General features: G+C 45.8%; 1 protein-coding gene across 1 annotated transcript in view; it reads left to right on the top strand.

The window, feature by feature from the left end:
* The first annotated feature begins 15,300 nt into the window (after positions 1-15,300).
* LOC146210016 (uncharacterized) overlaps positions 15,301-17,875 on the top strand; it is a 56,977-nt gene continuing 54,402 nt past the window's right edge. Inside the window, exon 1 of the mRNA XM_084581599.1 lies at positions 15,301-16,118. Within this exon, the coding sequence (XP_084437725.1) occupies positions 15,301-16,118 (818 nt within the window). The remainder of the gene's footprint in view (positions 16,119-17,875) is intronic.

The following is a 17,875-nucleotide window of genomic DNA, read 5'->3' as shown; positions in this document are numbered from 1 at the left end:
GCGGAGAGAGACGCTATCGCGTCACATGCTTGACGGTTTAGCAAATTTCTTTTCAACCGCGTTCCTCTTCACCGAAGCTTCCCATGTCAGCGCTTGCATATGAGGCTTCAGATGTTTACTATCTGACTGAAGAAATAAACGAGAAATCAGCATATTTGCAAAATCAAGTGAATTTCAGGTGGCTGTGAATTAGTGAACCATCGGGCAACTTGTTAAAATAAACAAAAGTGAAATGCAGGCTTCGCTGTTTTATCGGCTGTGCTGGCAGGTATTTATAGGCGCAGAATACAAACCTGTGCTGCGCAATCTGGACACGTACCGGAGAAGCGAAATTCTGGAGAATCTGTAGAAGCGAAATTCAAATGCGGCCTATGCAAATCTGATGATCACGATATCACTTCATCTCAGTGTCCGACAAAAAAGCGAAAGCTCGAGTGAGCAAGGGCTGGACGACATAAACAATGTTCATCGTTAATGGGTAAAAACAGATTTGCAGCTCTGGCCGAAGAGCTTTTGATGACCCGCTAGAAGAAGAAGAGCCTGTTGAGGTGGTTGCACAGAACAGTGAATCTTTTGCTTCTACGCTAAAAAATGGACGACGCACAAAACGGAGCGCAGCGGCATTCACTGCTGATGATTTTCCGGACCGTAAAGACTGCACAAGCCAGCAGGATGCAATAGAAAAAGAAATTGCGATGCTTTCTGCACAAATTGCACAGCTGCGACAAAAGAAAGCACATATAGCCCAGCGACGAAAGGAGAGCTCAGAAAAACAAAGAAACGCTTGCAGGCAGTACGACAGCAAGGTTAGTGGATGCTCCGAATTGTAAACCTGCCGATAACATACCTATTTGGAGAGCGGTACTGGACACACGTGCGCAACTGACACACATTATTCAGAGCAGCTTACATCATGGATAAAAGTAGCCGAAACAAGTGGCAACAGACTGCACAATGGAACTGCAGAGGGCTCTATAATAAAGTTGGGGAAATGAATACAAAACTATCGTACGGCAAGCTGCATTCATGGGCGTTCTTGATACAGGAGCACAATATGTTATATTCAATAACAGGATATATAGGGTACCAGTGTCCTTCTATCCCTGATAAACGAGCAAGAGCAGAGGCCGAAACTCCATGAGAAAAGCTGCCGTCTATATTAGGGCCAACATTCCCCAAACGCCACTTGACTTGAGGAAGTGGTGCGACACTCAGCAGGAAGTAGTTGCTGTACTCACGCGTCCGAACAAAACGCCCCTTATATTAGTGTCCGTGTACGCTCGGCCAAGAAACACAGTACTTAATCTTGGATGGGTTAAGCGTATTCGCCATTGATATCGTGGAATGCAATATTCATCGGTGGAGATTTTAACGCTCCGCACACTGGATAGGGATATGATTGGGATTCTAAAAGGGGTGATAAAGTTCATACGGTCTTCACAGAAATGGAATTTACACTGCTAATAAATCATCCAGGAGTGGCAACACTACCTGCAACACAAACACGCTAACCAGACTTGACGTGGTGGAAGGGCCCTGGTGCACCACAATGGCAGGCGGAATTAGATTCGTGTGGTAGTGACCATATCCCCATTAGTATTGGTCTTAGTTTAGGACATATGAAGAAAATTCGAAAGAAAGCTACTCGAACTCATTCAGTTAGCCCGAATGCTCTTGTTACCACCCTTCAAACGGTACTGAAGGATCACACGATTACAACTACAGTGAACGAAGATCAGCCAACTCCCGACCAGCACCTACTAACACTTCGGGCACGCCGAAAACGGGTCGAGATACAGGCTGGTCGGCATCCTGAAGATGTGCAAAGAAAAAGTGAGGTAAACAGAGTGACGGCACAGGCACGCCGATATGAAAAACAGCTGGCTCATAGGAGATGGGATGAATGGTGCAGTCGTTTGGGCTCAGGAACGACCAACAAGGCCCTCTGGAGGACTTTCCATGGCATGGAAAAGAGGCGGCAGGTTAAAGATCATGCGGAAAGTATTAGACTCGCATTACAGCTTACAGCAGAGGAGTTTGCAGATCAGGCTGCTGCCCTTTTCTTCCCGAACCGCGCACATTATCCGGCGCCTTCACCCACAGTGGATGCGGTTGATAAAACAGGAATAACATTACCATTTACCAAATTGGAGTTATTGGCGGCTATAGAAGAAGCGAATGGTAAAACTGCGCCTAGACATGACGATATTTCTTATGAAGAATTCAAGAATTTAGAAGGAGCCGCAGTTGACGGCTTGTTGGATGTGGTAAATGAGGTATGGCAAGGAGGAGACATTCCACTCGGCTGGAAACACTCGGTGGTGGTAACAATACCAAAGGCTGGGAAACCTCCCACAAGTCTAGAATCTTTGCGGCCTATCTCGCTAACACCCACAATTTGCAAGATCTATGAAAAGATGATAGCCACCCGCCTGTCATGGTAGTTGGAAAGTAATAAAAAATACCATGCTCAACAAATTGGGTTCCGAACAAACCTTGGGACAGAAAATTGACTGGCTGTGCTCGCTGAAGAGGTCATACACGTGTCGCCTTATAGCCACCTAGTGCGCACTGTAGTGGCTACCGACGTGGCGAAGGCATACGACGACGTGATACATGCCAAGATTCTTAGCAATATCGAATGTATGGGCATTTCCTTGCAGGTCATAAAAGCAGTACATAATCTGCTTAAGGACAGGACGTTTTCTATCCGGATAAACGGAAAATAAATTGGCAATTACACCTCGAACAGAGGCGTGCCACAAGGGTCAGTGTTAGCACTTTTATTATTTAATATCGCACTTATCCCATTGGCGTGGAAATTAGCTAAAATACTAGAAGTGCGATTCATGATATACGCAGATGATGTCACGATTTGGTCTGTTCATAAACAACTTCAGAAACAGAATCGGTATCTGCAAGAGGCTTTAAATACCATAGATGAGTACGTGCAAGATGCAGGTCTGGAACTATCACCTCAAAAGTCCAGTTACATTCATGTTGCCAACAAGAATGGAAGAAAACAATTGGCAACGCAAAGAGTCACCCTAAAGATTGAAAATCAGGCATTGGAAGAGGTGGACGAGTTGAGAGTTCTTGGCCTAGAAATTCACAAATCCGGTAAAGGAACACAATGGCTTCATAAGGTAAAAAAACGTAGCTGCGACTTTCTTAAACTTGATAAACGCAGTTCGTCTAGGGGAGGAGGAGCTCGAGCGGACATGGCAAGACGACTTGTACAATCGGTGTTACAGCTGAGGATACCATACCAGGCCCAATTCCAAAGGCTCACGAGGCGGCAATGGGCGAAATTGGAAACAATAAATAGAAAGGCAATGCGCACTATCACGGCCTTACCAAAACTTACCCCTATCCCTATTATCCAAGAGTTTGCACAGATAAATACGTTGACAGCACTAATTGAACAACGAGAGGCAACAAGGGATATAAGCGAAAGTGCGGTATGCCCATAGCATCTTTGTACAACGAAGTGGCAGTTCGAACACCGCCAATGGCTGCCCCCCTCCGTGGGAATTCACGACTATTACGACAAACAAGAACACTCGGCTTCGTCGCAAAGAAAAGCTGGCATCTCGACCTCTGGTTGATGCACTTCCAGGTTGATGCATTGCCTATACAGACGCATCAATTATAGAAAATGGCGGTAGAACAGCAGCTACTAGTCCAACGCACAGCGAACTAAAGGTACATAAACAATATGTTTTAGAATACCCGGACCTGCTTGTGATGGAACTCTATGCAATCCGCGATGCTATGGAGGCCATAAATAAAATAGGTTCGATAACAGAAGCCCACATCTATACAGACTCCTTAGCCGCCATAAAACAACTGAAGAAAGTGACGAACCCTTACAAAAATGGATATTGAATTTCTGTTACCCACGTAATGTGTTTTTGATGAGTCATCAACCACTCAAAGGAGATTCAAGATTAGATGTGTTTTAACATCATATCCGCAGCAGACTTTCCTTTGAGATCACACATGAAGTTTTGTACTTGGAAAACGCAACAGTATTTTTGGGTAGGATCTAATGTGGAAATACATTGACTTTCTCAAATGAGGAAATGTATACATCACTAAGTGAATATATATTATTTCTTTGTTAACTGCACACTTTCAGAGCCCTATGTTTTCATTTCTGATTAGCATATGTAGGATGTTGCCTAAGAAACAATTTTTATGTGTTTTAACATGAGATCCGCAACAGACTTTCATTTGAGATTACGCAAGAAGTTTTGTACTTGGAAACACAACAGTATTTTTGTATAGGAGCTAATGTGGAAATACATTGACTTTCTCAAATGAGGGAAATTATACATCACTAAGCGAATGTATATTCTTTACTATGTTTTCATTTCTGTTTAGCATGCACTGTAAAAACAAAAACAACTTGTTGGACATTTGTTTCATTCAAAACACGCTTGCACCCTGCGTCTTGGGTGTTCGTGCCATTGCAAATCACTTCTTGCCAAGCGAATGGGTGCTGTGGTTGGACAATATGCTTGAGGGTGTTACGGGCAAGGATATTGTTGTGTACGCGAACCGACGCACTGCCACACCGCCTCCAAGCAAACGGACGCAAGGCCGCTCCATTTCCAATGTCTCCTTGCACCTGCGAGCAGGCCGTTTTGGAGAGACCAGCAGGGGTACCCCGGCCTGCGCCGACGACGACGCGCGGACGTAACCCGAGCCGTGCGTTGACTCGGAACTGGACCGTCATGGGAGCATGTGCGCGACCAGGGCACGAGAAGCAATGCCTTCTTTATAATGCATAATATTTTGCGTGTTTCTTAAGCTTTCGAGCTCCTTCTTGCTCTGCGTATAGATTAGCCGAGCCCTCAGTCATCGCATCGCTTCCCGAAATGTTTAGATACAAATAAGATTTAGTTACCAGTAAAATAGTGTTGGTGCTGCTGCGCTTGCCGGTATTGAAGCTTGGTCGCACTTTTTTTCCTTAAAGGTTCGTGCTACAGCTCCGTGTTCAGCGAAAATTACGCCCAAGGTAGCAACTACCGAAGAGCCAGCGCTGATAAATTTGCCAGCGATGCCAAACTCGACATGTTAAAATGACTATAATAGTGGACAAAATAGTGCGCATAGGTATCTAGAACATTAGATGCAAGTTCTAATCGTCAAGAAGTTGTAATTGTTAGAGCAGCCGCAATGGCCTGTACACTTCGAAACATGCTTCAAAACATTAAGTCCCAATCCTATGAATGCAGTCCAGACATAAGAAGCAAATACGTTACCAATTTTCAGTTCCCCGAGTGGCCGAGTGGTTAGCGTAGAAAGGTATGGAGTAAGAGTTACCGAGTTCGAATCGCGTCAGAGGTGCGGTTTTTTTTTCGCTTAGTTTAATTTTTTTTATTTTTTAGCTTTTTTTTAATGTAGTTGAGGTGCTTCGCTACGTTTTAGCTTTTACTTTTTATTCAAAAGTGAAAGCCATCAGGTGCTCATTGGTCAACACTCATGAACAACACACAAGAAATGCACACATTAGGTACCAACCAGACACACGGTGGCCAACTTTCTTGTGAAACTCATCAAAAATGCATCAAGAAAATGTATAGAAATGTTAATGTGCATGATGAGGAATGTAATTAACATTTAATCAGAAACTCATTAAGCTTTTTTGTAAGGGAAGGCGCTATGTATTACCCAGGAAATCCACGCACTCAATAAAAAAAAACATAGATAAGCATCCAGACACATTGGACACAAGACAATGCTGAGAACGCTGAGCAGAGAAAAGTTGACCATCTCACACACGAAGTTCCAAACACTAATGCGCCCCCACCAGGCTCCTTTTCGATGCCCGCTCCCGCTGTTCCCATCTTAGCATCCTCTTTAAGGAAAAGTACACGTGCCCTCATTCCCCTGTGTACATTCCCATTCCCTCGTAACTTAACGAGATTGGAGGAGGTTTCCATTAGAAGGATAAGAGCTGGGGCGGCCCTTACCGCGTCGGTAAAATGCCGATGGGAATCGCAAGCAGACATCGGACCAACCACATGCCCGAAGTGTTCCACACCAGCTGCAGAAGTGGATGTTCGCCACATGCTATGGACTTGTGCAGGGACAAGGGCATCAAGGACACAGATTCTGCGCGAAGTGGGACTAACCACAACAAGGGAAGAGGACTTTTTTAAATGGCTCACCGACAACGCTAAGAGCAGGAGCCTGCTCCAGTAAACCATTTACATGAGTTTATATAATATGCCTCATGGCAAGCTTGCGTACAAAAAAAAAAGTCCGGTCACCATAATTCCTTTCCAAATACCCCTCAAAACCTCGTACCTATTGTATACCCACAATGCCTTATGCTTCATTATCCCGGCATTCCTTCGCCCTTTGGCCTTAAGTGATTGCTCATGCTTTCCAATGTATGGCAATCCTTCGTTATATATTCTTTATATTCTTATATTCTTATGTATATTCTGCTACTCTAGGTATTTCAAGGCCTTGTATTTTAAGACCCTGATCAGTTGAGCCGTTGAAAATCATCAGACCCGACTTAACTGCGCTGAAACTGAAGCCTAGAGCGTCTACGTCGTCTCTGCCATACTTAACTAGAATTTGCAATTCTTCCAGACTCTCAGCTAGCAGCAGAATATCATCTGCATACATCAAATCGGGGAGGCGCTGCTCTACCGCCTTTCCACCTAATCTATATGACAGGCTAAAACCTAGGTTACTGTCTTGTATCCTCCGTTCCAGGTTTATCATATTGTTACGGGGATGTACTTAATGTAACAACACTGCGATGGGCTGAACTTGACGCTGAGACTTCAGTAGCCGTGCAGTGTTCACTGTCAGCGTCGTCCTCTTTTTTCAACGCTTTGTCGTGCCCGTGTTCCTCGGTCGTCGTCTTCGTCAGTGAGCACATCACTTTGGTCCCCGCGTTTCCAGGTAACAATATAAAGAATGAACAGCACCGGTGATAGAGGACAGCCTTGTCTTAATCATTTGCATACTTTGACATCCTCCGTATTTCTTATCCCTTCCCACGTAATTTCTACTTTGTTATCCCGGTATATTTCCTGTAGGAAGTCTATTATCTCATAACCGATACCTTCTTCTTTTAACATGTTCCACAGGCGTTCCATGCTTACGTTGTCGTACGCCCCGTTTATGTCCAGGAAGGCCAAATACACAGGTCTATTTTCCACTCTAGATATTTCGATGCATTAGGTAAGCACGAACAGGCTATCATCTAAGCGCCTCCCATTTCTAAAGCCGTTCTGAAGTTCTCCGAGTATCTTGATACTTTCTACCAATGCTTGCACCTTTAATTTCACCGCCTGCATGGCCAACCTGTACATAACAGATGTTGTGGTAATCGGCCTGTAAGCTTTTATGTTCATCCTTTCTCCTTTTCCTTTATAAATCAAATTCATTTTACTCTGCCGCCAGCTGTCCGGAATTTGCTTATTCGTTATGACTCTTTCCAGACCTTTTAACAACATTTCGTTACTTTTTGGACCAAGTTCAATATTCAGCTTGATCGGAATTCCATCTATTCCTGTAGATGTGTTTTTAGGAATATTTTTTTCCGCCTTTTTCCAGTTTAGATTGGTCAGTTCTAAGCTGCTTTGTATTCTGCTACCTTGTGTTGCTTCCTGATTTGCGGAGATTGCCCTATCGCCGCTCTTAAATGACTCAGCTATAACTGATGTAATGTAGTTCACTGCGTTGTCTCCCTTTTAAACAATTTCCCTCGTTATCGTGAATCCGATCTTGATTCTTTGATTCATTTTCCCTAGCCAGCTTATATGGTTCCAGAATTTTCTTGATCCGCCTCAAGAGGCATCGGGTATATCAGCCATCCAGCGATCAGTGGACTGTTTTATTTTACTTTGGACAAGGGCCTCTACCTCAAGTTTATTTTGTCGATATGATTCCGATTTTTGGTCAATTTCCTCCTGAAATATCTGTGCGTTCTTTGCCACTCGATGTTCCCTTGAAGCAGCCCGTCGTTGTTCAATAGCTTCCCTGATTTCCTTATTCCGCCAGCTCCGTGGCTTCCTCATTCCATTCCAGCGGTTTGCTACTTTATCCTCCTTAATTTTCCTCCTTATGAGTAGTTCTACCTGTTCATAATCCCAGTCTTTCATGGAGCTTTTCTCTAATGCTTCCTCTATGTCTGCTGCTATCTGCGCTATTTTATCGTCCTGTGATTTTGCGTTTACTTTTTGTCTAAGTTCCATTTCTCTTTTCATCAAAAGTCCCATCTGCAGACTAATACGTTTATGATCACTTCCCAGACTACTCTCCCCTTCTTCGTCTATCTCCATTTTTGTGACCTTGCTATAAATTTCCTGCGACATTAGACAGTAGTCAATGGTCATCTGCCTGTTGCGGAATTCCCACGTGATTTGGCCTTCACCCCATTTTGTTTCTCTATTTACTATAACTAGCTCGTGTCGCTCACAGAAATCTAGCATTAGGTTCCCGTTACAATCCGTGTATCCATCCAGATCATCGATGTGGCCGTTCATGTCCCCCGGATGAATAATATTGGCCCCGTCTCCAAACTGGCTTATATCGTCACTGAGACATTCAACAAGATCCTTGTTTTCTTGCCTGCATTGGTGTCCTGTTCCTAGATAAACTACCCCAAGCCATGTCCTTATACCGGCAATGGTTCCTGATACCCAGATATGTTCTTTACAAGATGATTTAATTCTTTGCCAATTTGTTCCCTGGTGTATCAACGTACCTACCCCTCCACCCTTTTTTCCGTTCTCGTTCTGTTGCACCCTTCCCAGACGTAGGCTTCTATAAACGGCTGATCTTCTAGATCCCTGAGATGAGCTTCGCAAAGAGCGTACACACCTATTTTGTCATCCTTCAACTGCTGTTCCATCTCTAGCCATTTCGCTCTTTTTCTACCTCCTTGCATGTTTATGTAGCTGATCCTAGTGCTAAATTTCTTTTTTGTTCTTTTCTTTCTCGTCCTCCTCCTTGCCATTTTTGGGGGCTCAGCCTCCGTTATTACACTTTCTTCTGCTTCACTTCTACCTCTGTGCACGGAGTCCTAGAAGCCCCCTAAAAAAGCTACAGCCTTGCCTGCCAGGCGCCAGCCGATCTCTGCTCCCACCCTTGTGTTAAAATGAATGCCATCTCGCTGAAAAGCCCTACCAAAACCTGCTTTATGTACCTCCCTGTTTATCTCAACCGCTTCGAAACACTTCTCCAGGCTTAACTTTCTTGTGTCCTGATTAACTGTCACCACGTCCTTTTCCAGCTTTGCGTTCAATCCTAGCACCTCCGGTACTGTGCATACAACCATCTGAATTTGCTGTGCTATCGCCCTGAAATCGTCAACTCCCTTAGCTAAACTTTCCACCACTCCTGCAGCTTCACCATTTAGGACATCGTTTAGCCCCGCGGCTACTATTACCATACTGCGCTCTGCGGAATTCTTCAAAAGCCTATTTTTACTCTCTTTAGCAATGTCCTCATTGTTCTCCCTGGGAAGGCTCCAACCAACACTCTCTTATCACCCCTTACACGTTCCAAGATATCTCGCTTGCACCTGTTCATGTTAGAATATCCGGTGATAAGCACCTGAGCCTTCTCTCTCCCTCTCCCAACTGTTGGCTCCTGCTTTCGGTTATCTGTGTCCTTCTCTCTGACATTTTCATTCTTCCTTATTTCTTTCTTTTTTTTTTCGGCTTCTTAGTAGCTGCTTCTAAATAACTCTGTCGGTTCAGATCCGCCTGACCTACTTTGCTTATGTCTTCCATGCCAGTGCTGGTCCCAGCCACGTTGCCCGCACTGGAATGTTCGTCCTCGTAGGTTCCTAGGATGAAGTCGGCCTTTTTCTTTTCCATTTGAGGAAGCTGTCCAAGCAGTTTCGGATTTTCTCTCCTTAACAAACGTACTTCATTTTCTAAACCGACCACACGAGACAATAAACTGCCCCTTTCTTGATCAAATCTATCTAAGCGCGCACTCAGCACGCAACACAGACAAAAAAAGTCGCTGCCTTCCGCTTCACCTACAGAGTCAAAAACCGTTTCCTTGAGATTAACCTGCGCCTCACACTGAGTACACTTTGCCTTCTTTTGATTGCACATCTTAAGCGCTCATCGACTCAACTATATCTATTACGAATCCTCAGAATATACAAACTGCCACAAGATGACACAAGAAACGACTAGCAAACATGCGTTAAAATCAATTCTGCGAAAGCCAATAGCCCAGAAAAAAATAATTTATCTAAACACAATAGTTAAAAATGAACGCCGAGAAAACCTAGCTGCCGGCACGAAAAACCAGGCCGCTAGGACCAAGAGCTAAAATCTATTCTTTTGGCTGCACCTAACCTAACTAGCTGAAAACGAAATAAAGTTAATAAAAGAAAGAACTCATCTATTTGACACTTCGGAAGCTCACGCTGTCGCCAGTTCGTCCGTTTCCGGTAGCCATGTGCAATCGGAGGAGCGATGGAACACGCGTCCGCACCACACAGCTGTCAACTGGGACATGTACTACTCACGCCATCTACTGGCAGGTGGCTGCGACAGGGTGCGTTACTTAACGGGAACGGGTACAAAAAAATACATAAAACATGAACAAAAGGACGTACGCAAAATGGTTCCGGGATTTATATAATATTTAGTCAGCCGAAGATTGTGCCGAAGTTTCGGCTCTGTGATCTTATTACTCAAGCTTCCCAGCGCGTCTGAATATTATGCATTGCTTCCTATGGCAAGGCACCAAAAGTTTCCTCTTTTTCAGACTTTGAAACTGTATAGCGTCGTAACGCGGATAGATATCGAAAATTATTCCTGGTTTTAGGTACCCTAACATATGCTGATTAAAATGGTTTGCGTCCATCTGGCATAGATTTAATCATGCAGCTTCCTGGGGCCGTTTTATGTGCAACCTGATGTCGGCTCGCATATGAAACACGGCGCCTGCAGTGGGCAGTTACGCAGAAGAGATGGTTGGGTGATTCCACATAAGATGGATGAAAGCGTGGCTTGTCGAAATTTTTATGTGATGTTTCCTGATGTTTAAATAAAAAAATATCTGCAACTAGTTTTAATCCATTTTTGTTTTCTATAAGCACCAGGTATAATTAATGACCAAGAGGTCTAATGCCGCGAATAAATGCTCTGCTGTTTGGCTAAGTTTTTTATGAATGACATAAAATGTTAAAGTTATGTAAATAAAAATCGTTCGACTACATATCAAATTGTTTTTATTTCCGCTCAGTTATTTTTATTTTTGTCTTTTATAGCGAAATTTTTAACGAAACGTCCTCCCAAGGAAACGACTCTTTTGCTATTTTGCGTACCTAAATAAAAAAAGGTTACTACAAAGCAGCGGTAATGCGAATTATGTTTCATGGAAACTTATCTATCAAACTGCCAGCGCTCCTATCTAACGTTTCCGATTAAGCGTTATGATTAAGCGTTATGACTAACTTCAACAAACTCTGCGCAATGGGAAATTCGGACAACAATGAAAATACTTTGTATTTCTTAAAATTTGTCCACATATTATCCTCTACATCAGCTCTATTAATCACTAAAAACTTCTTGCCTAATTTCATTGCACTAATAGTTACGGCTTCTTTAATGAGGTCCCTGCGCAAGGTCAGTGCGCTATGCGGGTTGTACAGTTTACGGGATCATTCCAAGCCAACTCATCCAGACTTTGCACTCGACCATCTTCGATTTCTTTATAAAAATTTATGGTCTGGTCTATTACTGTGATGAACATTATCCTGGCCTTCTTTTAGCGGAAAAACATTTTCCAACGTGGCCGCCGTTTGCAAACGGAGCGAAACCTAGCCGCACAATCAAATTTGTAAATAATGAAGTTCTTGACGCACAACTTTTAAACTCTTTAATGCAAATAAAACAAACATGTTTAAAATGAGTGCACATATAGATTAATTATTATAAATAAAACGCGCATAATTATGATTTACAAACATTTCAAGCTCTGAAAGTTACATTTCGTTCTACTGTACACTTTACAGGATTTATTGAAAGGAAAAGGCAGAGAGGTTGGCCCGAATAATTCAAATCTGGCCTGCTACTCTGCACTGGGGAAGGGGAAGGAGAGAAGAAAGAAGGTCATGATGGGTGACGATGTGGGAGAAGGCATATGAAATATATATACAGACACAGCAGCTTGCTTTACAAACGTGAATCAAGTCCGCTGGCGCTCAAATAACGGCAAAGAGCGCGCACTGCCTGGACGCCCTTTCCCTTGTCCTGCCAAGCGCCCAGCAGCAGTTCCTCCGACAGAGGCCTCTTGTCTAAACGCTTCAAGGAAGCAGCTAGCACATTTCTTTCGTTCGCATACTCTGGGCACACCAATAATACATGGTCCACAGTCTCTGGGATGCCACAAGTTAAACATTCCGGTGAGTCCAGCTGTCCAATTAAATGTAAGTATTTGCGCGTGAAAGCCACGTTTAAACGAAGTCGATGTATCAAGCATGTCTGATGACGCGGAATATCACGCGGAACATAAAATTTAAATGTTCGGTCAAGCCTTCTTAGACGGATGTGTCGGGCGTCTGGTTGAGCCCAGTAAGCTGCTGTAGCAATATTCATATAACTCTTTAGAAGACACGTCGTATCCGCTCTTGAAAAAGGCACAGCTGTTTGGAAGCCATTGATGAGTGCGCTTTTCGCTTCAACATCGGCCTGCTCATTCCCATGGAGGCCGCAGTGGGCAGGAATCCATTGAAACATTATCATGTGGCCTTGCAGCTGGGCAGATGTGATGAGATCCATAATGTTTAGTGCCAGGGACTGATAGGCAGTGTGGCGTAAGAAGTTTTCCAAAATTTGTAATGCAGTCTTCGAGTCCGTGAATATACACCATTTTTGAGGTGGTTCCCCACATATATAGCGAATAGATTCTCGAATGGCTACAAGTTCGGCAGCGGTTGATGTAGAGGTATGTCCCAAAAGGAAATGCAGAGTCGTTTTCCGAGCTGGTATGACCACAGCTGCAGCGGATGCCTGTGCTGACACAGATCCATCAGTGTATATGTGAATATAACTGGGATATTCTGACCAGATGTGTGCCAGAGTAAGTTGTTTGAGTCCACTAATTGGTACCATTGATTTCTTTAGTATTCCGGGAACACGAAGGTGCACAAAAGGTTTATCCATCGTCCATGGTGGTTGGGTGGGATGATATGGGAGGGCATATCCTGTCGGTACTTGCGACTGATGGCAGCGGAGTGCAGTTGTAAAAGTGCAGTCCGGCCTCTCATCCAGAATCTTGCTGAGTGGGTGAAAACGGTGTCTTGTAAGTGCTCGTAAATATACACGAAGTGGTTCGTGTGACAAGTATATGGACATTGGGCGAGCGTGTGCCTCTTCAATTGTGCCTTTGTTAGAGGTGCATCTGGGCAGTCCAAGGCATATTTTCAGTGCCTGCGCTTGCACGCTCTCTAAAGTCCGCAAGCAGGAAATGCTCATACTAGAGAGTACTGGGAGACTGTACCGGATGTAGCCAACAAACAGAGCCTCGTAAAGGCGTATTAAGGAGCGCTCAGTTGGACCCCATTTGCTGCCAGCTATGTAACGAAGTACATGGCAAAAATTAATTAGCCTCTTCTTCACCATAGCAATATGTTTCGACCAGGATAGTCGGTGGTCAATAATTACTCCCAAGAATCTGTGCCTGGAGACGTATGGTATTACGACTCCATGAAGGGTAATCGGGTAGCGGCTGACACATTTTCCCGTAAACGCGATCACTGCACACTTTTCTGCCGCTAAAAATAAACCTTGACGCCGTAAGTACATCGATGTTAATGACACAGCTCGTTGCAGTCTCGCACGTAGTTGTGGGCGCGTCGAACCAGAGGCCCAGATGCAGATGTCGTCAGCATATGCACTTATGTGGATGTTAGTTGGCAGTTCACTCACCAGGCCAATTAGCGCAACGTTAAATAAAGTTGGGCTGAGAACTCCTCCCTGTGGAACTCCACGACCGACCTGAAAGTGGGTAGTATCTCCTTCAGGCGTAGTCATGTAAACAGAACGGCCGCTGAGATAGCTTACAATCCACAAGTACAGCCGGCCACCAACTCCCACGTCGTCAAGTCCATCAAGAATAGCTTCATGGAGGACGTTGTCGTAAGCTCCCTTTATATCTAAAAATGCAGCAGCTACTAGTCGACGGTGACGCTTTTCGTGTTCTACTGTTGCCACAAGGTCCACTTTACAGGAGGCACTCGAAGCAGTGGAATAGGTCTCTGTCCATGCCGTCGCAGTCAACCGTATCGCCCCTGTTACGCTAGCTGCTAGCTTTGCTAAAAAAAGGCAGCTCGTTTTGAAAAGGGCTATATAGTGCGAATATAAAATATTTTATTACACACTGTCCTACACAACAATCGGAAACAAAATTTGTGCAGTCAGAATCACCGCGTCATTACAATGTATTGCTGTTACATATACAACCTAAACAGTCCACTACAGATGTCGCTATAATTGGTAGCATTCACAACCGGAATCTGAGTGGTGGGTACAAGAGATGAAAATGACTAAATGAATGTGTCGTTAAGTACGTTTGAACAGAGGTGAGGGGTCCCCTGAATTCGTGAGTAATGATAAGATGTTGTTATTATTGCTCCCTCGTATGACATCCTAAAATCGCTTTGGATTAGCCTTTAGTAACTGTGGAAGAGTAGTGTTCAAAAAAGAAAACTTAGCTGAAATTTTATAGACGTGATGTAACAGTTTGTCGCCTTTTTGTACGGTTGCCAATGAGTTAGTTTTAAAGTGCGTCTGGCTGCACGGAACAAACGCTTTTTCTTGTTTGATAATCAGTTCAGATGTGTATTATAGCAAGGCGCTTTGCTGTTAGCGTAGGCGGTTCTAAGGGGGACGTATCGGATGGTTAATTCGGAAATTTTATTTTTGAACATATCCCAGTTTGTTTCTATGGACCGGTTCTAAAGTGATGGCAAAACAAATCAATAAATAAGCAGAGTTCGCTGTTGATGGTGGTGTAAAACAGGTATTGGGCTCCGATATGTTCAGCGCCTGATGCTTTGAAGAGAACGACAATCATGTTCAACGCGCGTGACGGTCAGGAAAGAAGACGACAACGAAGCTCTCTCCCCGACGCTCGGGCGTGCGCTTACAGAAGTGCAGCGACTGATCGCAGAACGTTCCATTGATTGTTGACGGCGTAGCGCCCTGTTTAAGGACTCCTATTACAAGTGGTGGAGGTGACAACAATCCCCTCAACCTGGGGCTTCGCAGCCGAGCGTTGCCTACCACTTCCGCGATGCCTGAGACCGCCAACCAACCGCCAACCCCATCGCCTGTCATCTGTCCCGGTGCAGCGCGTCAGCGCGACCCAGCAATCTTCAGCGGCACCGATGACACGGATGTAGAAGACTGGTTGGCGTCGTATGAACGCGTAAGTGCGTACAACAAGTGGGACGACAACGTGAAGCTCACAAACGTCATTTTTTATTTGACCGACGTGGCCAATCTATGGTTCCGCAACCATGAGAGTGACATCCCTACCTGGGCGGCTCTCAAGACCAGCCTGACCGAAGTTTTTGGCCGTCCTGCTATACGTAAGCTTCGCGCCGAGCAACGCTTGCAAAGTCGGGCACAACAAACCGGCGAGAACTTCACCAGTTTCATAGAAGATGTTGTCGACTTCTGCAAGCGCGTCAAGCCTATCATGAGCGACGCCGAGAAGATCGGGCACATTATGCAAGGTATTGACGATTACGCCTTCTATATGCTCGTCGCCAAAAATCCCCAAATTGTGTCCGATGTAATCAGCTTCTGCCAAAGCTTCGATAAGCTGCGCAAAAGGCGGCTTTCTACACGACGTGCTGGCCTTCAGCAGGCCACCCTTTCCAGCTTGGCTCTCTCCGGGGACGGTGCCCTGGATCAGCAGTCGCTCTTTCAGCAGATTCAACAGTTTGTGCGTGAAGAAGTCGCACGCCAGCTTTCTTTATCTACCTGCCCCCCAGCACCTGTGCCTGCGCCGCCGCTCAATCCCACCCTGCAGCGTGTTATACAAGACCATGTCGCTGAGGTTCTGCCTTCACCTCCTCAGCAGCCCCTGGTGGCGGCTCCTCTCACGTACGCTGATGTTTTTGGGCGGCCACCACCCCCTGTCGCCCCTGTATACAGCCGGCCTCCCCTCCTACACGAGCCTCAGGGACATCAGCAACCTCCGCAGCCTACAATCCCCCTTATCGTCCGGTTCTCCGCCGTCGATTACAGCCACAGCGTTCCAACCCCTGGCGCACACAAGACAACCGACCCATTTGCTACGCCTGTGGAGTCGCCGGCCATGTGGCTCGTTTGTGCCGCAATCGTGGCCCTCGCTCCTACAACTATACACGTGAGCCGATGTACAATCTTACCCCGTCCCCCCCGCCCGTGTTCCCTGAGCCTCCTCCGCAGTCCTCTTCAAATTACGATCGCCGATCCAACCGCTCGCCTTCACCAGGCCGTCGTTCCCGTTCTCCAATGCTTCGCCGCCAATCAGCCGGTCACACGGAAAACTAACGGCCGCAGTTCCGGAGGCAAGAACTGCGCCATCAGGGACTAACACAAGACCTGTTTCATTACCAGCCAACATTATTACCGTATTCATTGAGGGCGTTCCTGTCGAAGCACTTGTAGACACTGGCGCAGCCGTATCCGTTCTTAAATACACCCTCTGTCGCAAGCTCAAAAAGGTAATGACGCCGCTTCCTGCCGTTTCTCTTCGCACCGCCAGCGCTCAGGACATTCGACCATTAGCCGCCTGCACCGCCCGCCTTGTCATCGACGACGTTCAATACACAATAGAATTCCTCGTCCTCGCCCGCTCATCACACGACGTCATCCTTGGTTGGGACTTCCTCTCCAATCATAACGCCATAATAGATTGCGCCCGTGCTCAACTTGAGTTATCGCCCCTCAGTGAAACTTCTTTCGACGCGTCCGCTGCTGCTGCCGCAACCGTGCACGTTGCAGAGGACACCCACGTTCCGCCTTTCTCCTCAGTGCTTGTGCCTCTTTATTGTGCTGCTCTTTCCGACGCCACTGTTATCTACACACCCTCGTTACGATGCGCGGACCAAAAAGCCGTGTTGCTGCCCCATGCTGTGCTAACAATTTTTCGCAGCTCAAGTGCTATTTTTGTTTGTAACCCGTGCCCCTGCCCAACTACTTTGCTCCGTGGCCAGTCACTCGGTAGCGTTGCTTTGCTCGATTCCACTCTCACCTATCCCTTTGTCAATAACACTGCCGGCCTTCGCATCAGCGCCATAACGCCTCTTCCTGTCGCCACTCCATCTTCCCTCGAAGTTTTCCACCGGTCCATCGATGCTGGCCTGACGCCCTTACAACGAGCCCAGCTTGTCGCCATCCTACAACGTTTCGCGGCTTCGTTCGACTCCCAGCAACCTTCGTTGGGGCGCACAACTGCCGTTACTCACCGCATTGATACCGGCACGCATGCCCCTTTGCGCCAGCGTCCGTACCGTGTTTCAGCCGCCGAGCGCCGCATTATTGACGAACAGGTGACTGACATGCTCCAGCGCAACGTGATCGAACCGTCGCACAGCCCTCCGGCGTCTCCGGTCGTCCTGGTCAAGAAAAAAGACGGTTCCATCCGATTCTGTATAGACTACTGCCGACTGAACAAGATTACGCGCAAGGACGTTTATCCTCTCCCTCGTATCGATGACGCTATTGACTGCCTACAGGGAGCTGAGTTCTTTTCTTCAATAGACCTGCGTTCCGGCTATTGGCAGGTGCCGATGGCAGAGGCCGATCGCCCAAAAACCGCTTTCGTCACACCCGATGGGCTCTTTGAGTTTAATGTCATGCCATTCGGACTATGC

Source organism: Amblyomma maculatum, chromosome 1, assembly GCF_055883805.1.
Source record: "Amblyomma maculatum isolate TAMU_Amacu chromosome 1, ASM5588380v1, whole genome shotgun sequence".
In the NCBI taxonomy this organism is placed as follows: Eukaryota; Metazoa; Arthropoda; class Arachnida; order Ixodida; family Ixodidae; genus Amblyomma; species Amblyomma maculatum.
The sequence above is the reverse complement of the archived record's forward strand: the minus strand, read 5'-3'. Positions and strand labels throughout refer to the sequence as shown.